We start from the raw sequence: 13,425 nt of genomic DNA, 5'->3' as shown, positions 1-13,425 counted from the left end.
TGACTGTAAATGCATAGAGAGGTCTGCCCTCCATCGCGCTGGCATGTGGGGAGGTCATTCTTTCTACTTGGAGGAAAGATCTTCCCGAGCTCCTCAAATCCGCAGCCAGCAGTTGATTGAAGCGTGGGTACATTATTTTGGATGTCCTTCAAACTTAGTTATCTTACCTGAGAACACTAAATGTTAGCATTGAATATCACTTAAAAATACTGTTCGTTCACCTTAAGAAAGTACAAAAGTACTCTCTTTTCACTTCCTTGCTTTAAAGTATCAGAAAACTAAGCCCTTAAAAGTTCAGATCCATAATTTTTGAGGGGAGGAAAATTTTGGAGTTTTGAGAGGTGCACAGAAAGGAACATATTAGATAACAGGACTGTGTAAGACTGTAAGGCTTTTTAAAATTCCATGATCTTTGCTGTAGTCAGTCAGTTAAAAATATATTTATGGGAAGCTGTTAGAACTTCTAATAATGTCTTGAGTTTGCATCAGTTTCCTCCTCCCTCATTCCATTGTTCTCATCCCACAAAAATGAGAAAACATTTAGTGTATAATAGCAGTTGAAAATCTAAAAATTTTTTCTTTTTTTCTTTTTTTTCTCAAATATCTGAGGGTTTGTATGTGTGTGTGTGGTTCTGAAAACTTTTGGTAATACTTTTAGGTTACATGCTGCTTTAATACATCAATATAGCTGGAACTTTAGGGGTTAAATTTTTCTGGGATTTTTTTTTTCTTTTTTTTTTCCCTCTGGAAGAAGCTGTATCATTTCACTCCAGAAATTCTGGTGGGTTGATGGTATGACACTAGAAATAATAGGACAAGCAAAACAGCCTGGTTTGACAGAGAAGCCCGTTTTAACTTTTGTTGGTATTCACTAGGGTTTCTCACATAAATACATGTGAATAACTTTTTTAAAATGTCCAATACTTGCAAAAGCAGTTTTGAGGCTTTAAAGTGTTAGCTCTCACTTACATATCCTGAAATATCCTCCTGAGATGGCTTGCTAATTCCTAGAGTAGCTTCCCTGCCTCACACTCTGTCAGTTTGGGAAAGAAAAAAAAAAAAATCCAGCCTGATGACACAAGCCCATAAAATTCTCTCTTCACATCGCTCTCCGCTACCATTTCTGCCTTGTGAGGCTGGCCTCTTCATTGCCCTGCTCCTACTCTATGACACATGTCCCCTAAGTGGTCTACCTCCAGTTCTTCTCTCCCTCCAGACCGACCCTCCACCCCCACAGAGAGATCTTTCTAGAACATTAATCTGATAGCTTAGCTTCAAACACTTTGATGGTTCCCCTGATAGATAGCACAATAGTATTTCTCAAAAGACTATCTGAGAATTTCTGGAAAAAAAAATTAACTATTATTCTTTTTTTATGATAAGAAAAAAAGAATCAACCAGCATGCTTTTCCTCAAAATGCATAATTTGTGACTGAGTATAGCCATCCGGTTCATTGTTCTGTGGCATTGATGCCAAATCTCGTACCTTCTAACAAAGCATTTGCTTCTCAAACCAATATGTGACTTGAAGCCATGTTCTCAGAGGCATTTTCCTTTTGAGGAGACTCAGATAATACTTTGCTTGTGAGAAAGAGTGGCCCAGAGGACAGAGTCCAAATCTCCAGTGTAGACGAAAGGCCCTTTTACTATTCCTGCCTTTTACTGTTCCTCCCGCTGGATCTCCTTCCCGTTGTCCACAACCCCTGAGTGACAAGCAGCCTCAAACTTAGCGGGTCATCTCAAGCGCTTGTCTTTCTCTGGCTTAGGCCATTTCTCGCCGGTGATAATTCCCTCTCCTCTATCCATGTACCGTAAACTTGGCTTTTCCTGAAGACCCCAGTCCCAGGGACAATTAAAAACTTACACTGAGGCTACAGTTATTATACACACAGGGAATCGTGCCATCAATGAACTACCCCAAAATTTAGTGGCTTAAAGCAATATTTGCTATCACACAATTTCAGTGGGTCAGGGATCTGGGGGTGTGCCTTCACCTGAGTTCTCTGGCTCTGTGTCTCAAACAGGTTGCAGTCCTTCCTAGCAACTCATGTAGTTGTTGGCATGATTCAGTTCCTCCCTGGCTGTTGGACCAAGGCCTCGATTTCTTGTGACCTGTTGCCGGCGGGAGGCTCCTTTCATCTGTGGTCTCAAAACATGACGGCTTGTTTCATCCTAGTTAGCCAGAGAGGGGAAGAGAGAGCGTGGGCAAGAGAGAGAACAGAAATCACAGTCTTTTGTAACCTAATCACAGAAGTGGTATGCCATTATTGCTGCATTTTTCTTCGCTAGAAGCAAGGCACCGGGTCCAGCCCACACTCCAGGGCATTCCATGCTAGGAAGTGGGGATTACTGTGGACTGTCTATGATGTCGTCTCCCACAGTCTACAGGATACCTTTGGGCACGCCCAAGTGGGAAGCATGGCTGATGGGAAGGTTCCCTCTGTATTATGTCCCTGTGTGCCATGGTGTGGGCATCTTGGTGTCATGACTGGGATTCCAAGGTTAAGTGGGAGCGATAGTGTAAAGAATCTGGCTCTTAAATGCCATTTAAAAGTGAACTCCCTTGGGGTGCCTGGGTGGCTCAGTCCGTTGAGCATCCGACTTCGGCTCAGGTCATGATCTCGCGGTTCGTGAGTTCAAGCCCCGCGTCGGGCTCTGTGCTTGACAGCTCAGAGCCTGGAGCCTGCTTCGGATTCTGTGTCTCCCTCTCTCTCTCTGACCCTCCCCCGTTCATGCTCTGTCTCTGTCTCAAAAATAAATAAACGTTAAAAAATAAAAATAAAAAAAAAATAAAAGTGAACTCCCTCATCTAATCTTCAGTTGAAGGAAAAAACAGTCTATTTTAGTGCTGGAAGAAGATCTCTCCGTTGGACTTTCTAAGGAAAGGTGAAAAATCTCACCAAGGGAGAGCATTCTTAAGAGATTACAAATGGAATCTTGACTCTGCAGTTTTAGGTTTATGTCCCGATTTTAACTTCTAACCCAGAGTAAGATAAGAGTCCTCTGTATTTTCAAATCTAGCACCTATAAAACTGCTACACTTTATTTACCTCTCTCTGGGCTGGGAGCTGCTTGACAGCTTGGTCCATGCCTAATTCATTTCATTTTTAAAAAATGTTTGTTTATTTATTTTGGGAGAGAGAGAGAGAGAGAGAGAGAGAGAGAGAGAGAGAGAGAGAAGGAGCAGGGGAGCGGCAGAGAGAGGGAAACAGAATCCCAAGCAGGCTCCACACTGTCAGCACAGAGCCCGATGTGGGGCTCAAACTCACGAACCATGAGATCGTGACCTGAGCTTAAATCAAGTGTCAGATGCTTAACCTACTGAGCCAGCCAGGTGCCCCCACACCTAATTATTTCTAATGCCAACACTTCACCTGGCACTTAGGATCTCAGTATTCTTTTAAAATGCATGTACTAACTTGATATATTTTTCTGTTGTTGTTTTTTAATACATCCAGTACTGAATTTACTAAGCATATTGGATAGAGTTTCCATGGTTGAGAAGTTGACAGATCTTTGTCTGGCATAATGCTTCACAAAGATGAAGTCTGTAATCTCTACTAATTTCTGTGTTATTTTGCTAGTTAGTTAGAGCATTAGCAGTTTTGCCCTTGAATCAAAGTTCTCTACTTTCCCTCCGTGGTTTCCAAATATTTTGTCCTTTTGAGTCAAGGGAATTGCCCTGATTTTATGATGACATTTGGGTAAGATATTTAAACTGTTAAAAGTTATAAAAACGACCCTTTGGTATTAAATGTAATAAATGGCTCTGAATTGAATACATGCACAGATTCTCTTATCTGAGCTTCGTGAGCCCACACTGCTCCATTACATATTCTCATTGTAATTGAATTCTATGACATTCTCTCAACTCCTAAGAGTATGCCAGGCCAGGAGAACTCCTCATGGCTTGGTGCTGATGTATACTTTGGGCCTTTTGAAGTGTGGGGGTTTCATCTCTACCTGTATGTGGCACCTGTAGTACTGTTGGTCTTACCCAATCTGGAAGAAGCAGGGGAGTCTCTGTAAGAAAAGAAAAGAAAACAAACAAAAGCTAGTTTCATCCCTCAGATATTTATCACAACTCTCAAAGAAAGGGGCAGAGACATGACTTCTAGAACCCAACCTATCTTTGCTTAGCCTCACCTTTACCAAGAATATTGTCTTTTCTTTCCTCGTGGATACTCTGCACTGGATATATTTGTCCTGGGTGTATTTGTATTTTTCTTTGTAATTCCATAATACTGTGCTTGCATGTCTTAGACCATAAATCCCTCAAGGCCAGAGGTTATTCTCTTCCCTCCTTTTCTCTTTTGATACCTTTGGTCTCTTTTCCCATTTTATACCCACTCGAACAGCATTCCAGAAATAGTAGCCAACACATAAGAGGTCTGGTCTAGACTTATGCATGATGTGTTAGAGTAGAGTGGAGATGACGGGCTGGAACATGTGAAAGGCTTGGAGTGAGGCATGAAGGTGAGTTCCTCAAGGCTTCCAAACAGCACTGCCTTAACTCCACGTGGGTCAGGATGGGTGCCCGGCTCTCCTCTGACCCTCTCAGTGCCCCAGAGTATGTTACTGCCATGAAATTGTATCGTCATATTTTCTAGTTGTGATTCCTTCACAGTTTAATATGCTTCTAGTTCTGGTTTGACTTTTCCCCCAGGACGAGGCTAAAATCTCTTCATTATAATATAGACAGTGTACTGCACTTTGAATACAAATTTATCCATGTTCAGAGTAATTTTTCTTGTGATTGTCTCTACCCTGGAGAAGTGCCTTTAATGAATTACATACAAATTGTGTAATTTAAGAAGTTAATTTGGTTTTCTGGTTACACAGGACTAAAAACAGCCCTTGTAGAAAGAGATGATTTCTCATCAGGGACCAGCAGCAGAAGCACTAAATTGATCCATGGTGGTGTGAGATATCTTCAGAAGGCTATCATGAAGTTGGATATTGAGCAGGTAATTGTGTATGCTGGTTGTTAAACAAAAAATTGCGACTATGCTTTTTTCTACCCAATTAAATCAGGGTGTTTTTTTGTTGTTTTTTTTTTATGGCTTTTAACATTTCTTCCTGTTGGAAATACCTATTTAGTGTGTATTCTGCTGGAGTATCTTTCAGGAGGGGTGTGTCATTTCTTTCCTGTAGCATCATGTTTATGGGTGATCAGGGGCTTTTTCTACACAGGCATGTCAAAAAGCAGATTTACAAAATCACTTTTGGATATGTTGCCTCTTAACAATTGCGATTGTTTCTTTGTTCTTTCATTTGTTTGTTTTGCCAGGGGCTACCAAATTGCTACTTTCTGGGCAGTGTTGTAATACAGGAGTGTTCAGCTGGTCCTCTTAACTGTAATTGCAATCACACGCTCGTATTGTCACTGACATATTCCTAAGGAGAAGATGTTCTGAGTCATGCTTTTCTTATGTCACACTTTATTGTGTCCAGTCTGCCACCATTTGAAAACTGCCAAGGCAGTGTGGAAGATGACATTTCCCAGAGGGGTAAAAAAAAAAAAAAAAAAATCAGCTGAACTCCCTATCTGCTTCTGGTACATGAAAAACAGAGCAGTGCTAACTTGACATTGTCAGTTTTGAATGTGTCCTCTTTTCTTACGTGTCTCTTCGGCATCATGATGGATGCAAAGAAAAGAGCATAAGACTTAGAATCAGATGACTTGTGATGTGTTCCAGATTATTTATTCCATTTCTATGAGCCTCAGTTTTCTCATTTTTAAGTTAGTGTTATAGTAATAATAATGCTAGCTCTTTAGAGACGCATAACGAGGACGGAAGGAGTAAAGACAAACGCTTTTCTGTAATCTGTGAAATACTGTGCAACTCCTAAGTATTATTTCTGCTTGTGTTAGTGGAGGCAGGAAGGGAATATTTAGCATGAATTTGAACAATCTGTTATTTCTTACATGGGGAAATATTATAGAGGACTGAGAAAGCGGACAATACAGAGAATGCAAGATAAATTGTTACAATAATCTTGTAACTCAAGTCGGGAAAATATCTTACACCTGGGAACTCTGACAGCATGTTTTTCTCCTATGCAAATACAGTTAAGGTTTCTAAAAAATCTTTCAGGTTGACAGCATGATGTATTATTAGAACTTTGATTAGGAGGGAGCGATCCTCACTCAGAGGTAGAGAGGTTTCTGTGTATCAATCAGTTGGCAGGGTGTCTATTTGCCATTTGAAAATATTATGATCTGTTACTGCCAAACTAATTTTCTCTGTTTTGCTTTTCAGTATAGGATGGTAAAAGAAGCCCTTCACGAGCGTGCCAACCTACTAGAAATTGCTCCCCATTTATCAGCTCCGTTGCCTATAATGCTTCCTGTTTACAAGTAAGCCTTTTGATATCACCTATATACTATTTGCTTAATTGAGGTCAATAGAAGAACACAGTTTTAATGGAAATAGTTCCTCAGTGTGTATTTCTTAATGTACTTTTAATTGGTCCTAATCTTTAATCCTTTTCAAACATTTGCCTTTGTTGTGTTTAAAAGTGTGGCTTTTCCTAAATTGCCCTTTTCTGACCCAACTCTAAGGGCTAGATCTTGAAGGCCAAGGCGGTTGTCCTCTATATTTATAATTAGTATTTCTTCCCCCAGTTTACTGAGAGTCTAAAGACGAGCGACTGCGTTTGTACCAGGGAACAGAAGAGGGTCATTTGCACACTAAAATGCGCAGCTAAAAAGTACCTTGCTGCAAAATCTGAACCTAATATGTACCAACTCCAAGCCTAAACCGTTTTGGCTCATTTTAAATTTCCAAGTTAGCCAAAACCGAAGTTTGGTTCAGAGGTGTCGGATGGTAAGCTATAACACCCAATTTTCCTGATTTTGTTAGAGCTCGTCCATTAAGTCACCTTAAATTGGAATATAGGTAATATGAGACAGTGGATTATGTAACTGCTAGCCACATGAGGGTTGGGGTGCCTAGAAACAGATTTTATCATTTTCATCCATATTTTGTCATAGATTGCTTAGGACATCTCAAGCCAGTGATTCTCTCCCCTGGTTGAACATTAGAGTCACCCAGACCCCCAACTCTCATCTCTAGACCCGTGAGGTCCCGGTATCTGTATGTATGTTTATGTTTGTGTTATGTTTATGAGGCCCAGGTATCTGTATGTATGTTTATGTTGATGAGAATTCTCCCCAGAGAATTCTCATCTGCAGCCAGGTCGAGAAGCACTGTCTTAGGGATGATTCATTTAGAGTCTCACTGATTCATTTCCTTATATAATTCAGCTTGGTTGGTGTCAAAAACAGTTTTGTAGTTCCTCCTGTTTCCTTTGCAGCAAATACACCTCTAGATATACTTTGCTTTTCTTAAATGCAAAGTATATTGTAACTTACAGTGACATTCTAGAATGTTCTACCCTGTGTCTCAAGAAACCTTTCCCTCTATTTATGCCATAGGTGGTGGCAACTACCTTATTACTGGGTAGGAATCAAGCTATATGATCTGGTTGCAGGAAGCAATTGCCTGAAAAGCAGTTATGTCCTCAGCAAATCGAGAGCCCTTGAACATTTCCCAATGCTCCAGAAGGACAAACTGGTAGGAGCAATCGTCTATTATGACGGTATGTGATTTTTCTTTTTACAAGGCACTTCTCTCTTACTCATGACCCTTACAGTATGTTCTTAATGAGATAGTTTCGCATTATTAATTTTAATGCTGGTCTTCTACAACATACAAACACATATGCGTGTGGGCACACACACACACACACACACAAACACACACACACCACTTTGTCTAATATTAGCTGAAACACTACTCGTGGTGTTTTGATTTTAACATTTTTCAGTTTTTGAGTATTCTTTTTCTTCTTTGATTTCTACTTTGTCTCATGGTTGGTTTGGTTCATTTTCCATCATTATGAATTTGGGCCGCACCCTCATGCCATTTAATTTGTTCCACGTTTGCCAGTGAATACTTGCCTTATGAATATATTATAATGTTGAAAGCAGCTGAATATCTGTTAGGTTTTCTAGATGAAACCTCTATTTTCAAGGGGTTATAAACCTAGAGAAAAATGCCCTCTGGGCTGAAATTGACATGTTTATATTTTGCACAGGACACAATTCTTGAACGTATAATTTATGTGATGAGGTAGATGAACATTGCATCTGTTAAACCAAAGCCTCAGTTTTCATTGCTTATTTTTTTGTTGTTAAATGTTTTCTAACAGAAAGATTATCTAATATCCATTTGCCATGTGTTCCTTGTTCATTCTTTGTGTGTGTGGGTGGGTATGGGTATATGTGAACAATATAATTTTATACACTTTTATTTGAAGGACTTAACCACTTAATATGTCTCCAGATGGACCACAATGCAACACAAAACAAAACAGGAAAAGCCATTTGTGAAATGGTACTATGATTTTAAAGGGTGTATGGAATCGCAGAATAGTCCAGGGATGGATGTCTATTTATAAAATAAATAGCTGGACACAGATAATTGTACACGTTCAAAAAGTCTTGGAAAGTTTGTGTCACAAAAGACAGCTTGGGCTCTATAGCTCAGTGGGTTTTTTTTGTTGTTGTTGTTTTGTTTTGTTTTTTAACCCCATTATGTGACCTTTGTATTTCATCTTACATATCTAAACTCTTAGCATGAAGAAATGTTCATTGTTGTTGTTTTCTGTTCTTTTTGTTTGTATGTTTTCAGGGGACTTTGATATTTACACTTTATATTATAGGATATCCTCAAGCCTACCCCCACCTTTTTCCTTCTTCTCAGTGTTAGATTTCTGAATCAATTTAGCTGTCTGTCATGCTTCATGTATGAATGCAGAATGTGTATGTGCAGAGGGGGCAACAGGGACAAACTCAAGAAAATGTCCTAGGAGCAACAATATTGGAAAAATGTTAAGGGTCTTAGACAAACATTAAAAGCTAGAGAATTCACAATTTACAGTGCCTTCTAGCATCTAAGCACCACGGGGGGGGGGGGGGTGGCACTTAACTACTTTTTGGTGCCCTTGTTGAGCCTACATGTTAAAGGACAACCTTAACTGTGAATTTGCTTTCTCTACATCAGACTCTTAATGCTAATCCATTGTAGTTTAGTGGGTGATTATATTAAAGAGGTTTTGGGTCCAGGAGGAGTAAGAAGGCATTCTGCAAATGGCATCCTTCCCATCCTGACAAGGAAGTGTTTGTGCCCTTTGCCTCTTATTACTCATCCCTCCTGGCTAAACCCTCTCAAATACTTGGTCATTTTCTTTACCATGTGATGTATCAAACACTAACTAGTTTTATTTTTTAGCCTGTGCATATCTGAATCTGCTTGAGAGGACTATAAGTGGATGTCACATCTGAATTTGTGGCATCCTGTTTTTCGTTGGTTTGATATTGTTATGATTTTTACAGATTCTTATTGATTCTACATAGAGGAACCAAGGGAAATTTATGTCACATGTGCAGAAGACACATCATCTAATTAGAAGCAAGAGAAGAATTTCTTTAATCTAAAATTGGGTTTTAGGGCACCTGGGTGGCTCAGTCAGTTAAGTGCCTGGCTCTTGATTTTGTACTCAGGTCATGCTCTCATGGTTCGTGAGATCGAGCCCCTGTGTTGAGAAGCCTTCTTGGGATTCTCTCTTTCCCTCCCTTGCACTTTCTGTCACTCTCTCAAAATAAATAAATAAACAAAATAAAATAAAATAAAATAAAATAAAATAAAATAAAATAAAATAATAAAATATAATAAAATTGGATTTCATACCTTGTTTATAGGTTGCAAAATTATGAGTTAGGCAAGAATTATTGAAAAATATAAAAATTATTATTTACAATAATTTCAAATTGGTATTTGAAAGTTGACTATAAAAATCTTAAATCTTGAAGGGATAAAATAATTATATTCTAGTCATTTGAGATTATTTATATTTATATTTATATTTATATCCTTGTTCTGAAATAATACAGGTCCAGCTATGTCCTGTATTTGAGGTGAGGCAAAACAAGAATGTGCAACAAAGTATAGTTTTATGGTTTCACAACTGTATTCACTGACAGAGCAACTCCTGTTTTACCTAATGGTGTGATGAGCAAATTAAATATCAATGAGGAAGTAAGGTAGAAAGGAGCATATAAGGAAGGGCATTACATGTAGTAAGTGTGTGCTCAGAGAAAGGAAGGAATGCCCTACCCCTTGACCAAAAAGGAACATTATCATCCTGTCACCAAAGTATTTCAGAGAGGAAAAGGTACCGGACATTTACTATTGCAAATGAGGTCTATACATTGTAATTTATAAGGTAAAACTTTCTTAACAAGAAAAGAAAAAAATCTTCTTTATAACTGACCATTGTGAGAATGTAATAAGTTATCCAAATAACGTCAAAATGAATTTGGGCTGCTGGAAATAACTTTTTTTTTTCTTTTTTACTGAAAAATAATTTATTGCAGTGCAATTCACATAACATAAAATTAACCACTTTAAAGTGAGCAGAAATAATAATTTTTATAACTCCCAACTTGGGAGAATCTTGATTATGAAAAAGTGGCAAAAGTAATTAAATTGAACTTCTCAATGCTACAAGAAGTTAGGCTAACTAAACACTCTTATTAGTAATTCATTATACAGTTATTTCAGCACCAATGAAAAGTAAAATATAACAGTACGAAAATATAGTCAAACCAATAAACATTGCCATTACCTTAGACCAGTGGCTGAGAAAGTCTTTAAAGTTCCTACAAGGCTGGATGTTAGGGCCTTGAGGTGTTCCCTCTGACATACAAAATGTACAAAGATCAACATAGTTTTTCTTAATTATTCGTAGGAATAGTTCATCCTAAATAAATAGTGATGGCCATTGCATTTGAGTAAGACAAAAAGTATTCCTCCACAAAAGTCAATACGGGTAATAAAATAAATTCCACATACTTTCAAATGTAGTAATTATAGCGGTTATTATGTGCTTGGCATAGGTATGATCCATTGCCATATTTTGTTGTTAAGTGCTGAAAAACAAACTCACCCATATGGAGGAATAAGTACCATCTTTTTCAGTGCAAAGTAAATGTCAAATTTCTCAGTGAAATTTATATGAAATGAAAGTTGGGATTGGAAGGGACAGATCAGGTTATATTTTCTTCATCTATTCTGTTAGAGAAAACACACAGTCAACTCACTGGTTTTATGACTGAGACATAATCCTGGTGGTGCTTACCTGTTTCTTGCCTTCTGCTACCAGAGAGCCATCGGCTGATGCCGGCCATGGTCATTACCTCTAGTAAGGGGGTACCAGGTAGTATGGCGGCTGCTCCAACTCTCCTAAGTCAGCCAGAAGTATTTAAGGCATGACACTCGTGAGCAACTCGGCATGCCATGAGATAGGAATCAGCGCAGGAGGGGGTGCCGGTTTCTTCAGGAACTTATTTTGCCTTCCTCTGTCAACTTTACTTCAGTCTATCTGTTTCCAGAGTATGTTCTTTGCTGCCATTCTAGTTGGACTCCAGTTATCCAATCCAGTGCACAGAACATGAGATATAATTAAAAAATCATTAAATATTTAAAACCATTAAAGACAGCCATTAAGCTTCTATAAGATGAGACTGGATAACAAAATTATGGCTTTAAATTCTTCCTTGTGAGCATCAAGGCACCGACAGAGAGAGATGTCTGTTATTTCATACCCAATGATGCCCTTAAGTATTCCTTATGCACATATGAAAATCGCAACCTACAGGAAATTACATTAGCTTTCCTAATGTAAATAAAAGTCGGTTATATCCATGTTTCAAAGGGGGAATTAAAGCCCAGGTTTCACTAGAATATTCATTTTTATTCCAGCCTAAAACTCAACAGCATACAAATAGATGAATTCAGCTCGTGAGAGAGCAAAGCCAATTTAATCTCTGGCTCCCCTGAGGTAAATGTAGTTCACGGTCCTGCCCCCACCCCAACCTCAGCTATAATCCCTGGCTCCTGGAGGTAAAAATGCACTGAAGTGAGGAAAATTCTGCAGCAGGATATAATGATCCAAAATGACAGGGACAATAATGACAATGAATTTCATGTCTCCCAGTCATGAGCTGGAGATGCTTGACTAGGCTGACTTCTACAATTAAATTGTTACAGGTACAGCAGGAGATGCAGTTAGCTGTGCGCTTTGGGGAACGATGCCTCTGGCAAAAGGCATATTGTGGAATCCAGACTCTTTTGTTAGGAACAAACTATTACTCCTCTAGGCAGGCACCCTCAGTTGTATGCTTAAATAAAAGAAATCCTGGGTTAAAGGCAAGTCTTTTAAGGTGTTGATTTTATCTACTTGGAAACCTTAAAAAAAAAAAAAATCAATTACCCAATAACACAAAGGTGATTTGTTTCTTCTTTTTTGGTCTTATGCTTTTGTTTTTGTTTTTCCTTTGAGTCCCTGGAACATAAGTCAAACCTAAAGATGGTGCCTTTAATTCTCATTTACCCTATTTGCAAATACAGCTGTTGAACCGATTGGGTGTTACCAACTTTAATCTGACAGACACATTAATTTCTTCAGAGTAATAGAAATAGGTTGAATAAATAACCAAATAATGGGATTTACAAACAAAATAGAGTCCTGTTCTGTGAGTTTGGGCTATGTGCTCCTTAATATAATCCTTGTAGGGTTGCTCCGATGACCTCTAAAGTTGATGGTGTGAGACTTCTGGGGCGCACAAGACCATCTCCTGGGTGTAGAAGAACATATTAGAACGTCTGCTTGGATATTTTGCTATCAAATGCCTTATAAATGTCTGTCTTTACATATGGTCCGAATGTCTGTAATATGTAAGTTCAAGTACTTCTCTATATAAGTACAATATTGCAGGTATTTAATTTATCAATAAATTACTTACTGGGGCTACATGCTGATGTTTACTTTGGGTGGGGAATACTGGACTTAATTTTTCTTCTTTGAAGCACTGGGTTAGTAATTTGTCATCATTTTAAGTCTTTGATAACTGAGTAATTTGAATGTTTTCAAGATAGATGTATCAGCTAGAGGAAAAATTCCCCCAGAAGAGGAAACATCACCAAATCCATTCCTTCATTTCTCAAGGTCCAATTTCTGTGAACTTTGATTGAGGGTTCTAAAAACTATTGACAAAAAGGGAGTATTCTCTTGGGAACCTCAACATTATCAAAATTTGACATGATACATTAAAACTTGTTTCTTGCTTTTATTTTTATTTCCATCTTAAAAAAAATATAATAAATTTATTTTAAAATGTAAAGTAGTTGTATTTGCCAATAATTCTCAAGGCTCCTAACGTCTTTTTAAGATCCTTATTATTGTACACACTGAGGTATAAAATTATGTAAATATTATGTAAATATTGATGCATATAAAAGAATATAGTTAACACATATACGTATGTGTATATGTATACGTATATATGTATATATA

At 38.2% G+C, this 13,425-nt stretch overlaps 1 protein-coding gene across 4 annotated transcripts in view; it reads left to right on the top strand.

Annotated features, from left to right (window-relative positions):
• GPD2 (glycerol-3-phosphate dehydrogenase 2) overlaps positions 1-13,425 on the top strand; it is a 175,762-nt gene that overhangs the window by 99,088 nt on the left and 63,249 nt on the right. For all 4 annotated transcript variants that reach the window (XM_047870770.1, XM_047870767.1, XM_047870768.1 and 1 more), the window contains 3 exons: positions 4,843-4,967; positions 6,264-6,361; positions 7,442-7,605. In XM_047870770.1, coding sequence (XP_047726726.1) covers positions 4,843-4,967; positions 6,264-6,361; positions 7,442-7,605 — 387 coding nt within the window. The remainder of the gene's footprint in view (positions 1-4,842; positions 4,968-6,263; positions 6,362-7,441; positions 7,606-13,425) is intronic.

Source organism: Prionailurus viverrinus, chromosome C1 (assembly GCF_022837055.1).
Source record: "Prionailurus viverrinus isolate Anna chromosome C1, UM_Priviv_1.0, whole genome shotgun sequence".
Classification (NCBI taxonomy): domain Eukaryota; kingdom Metazoa; phylum Chordata; class Mammalia; order Carnivora; family Felidae; genus Prionailurus; species Prionailurus viverrinus.
The sequence above is the reverse complement of the archived record's forward strand: the minus strand, read 5'-3'. Positions and strand labels throughout refer to the sequence as shown.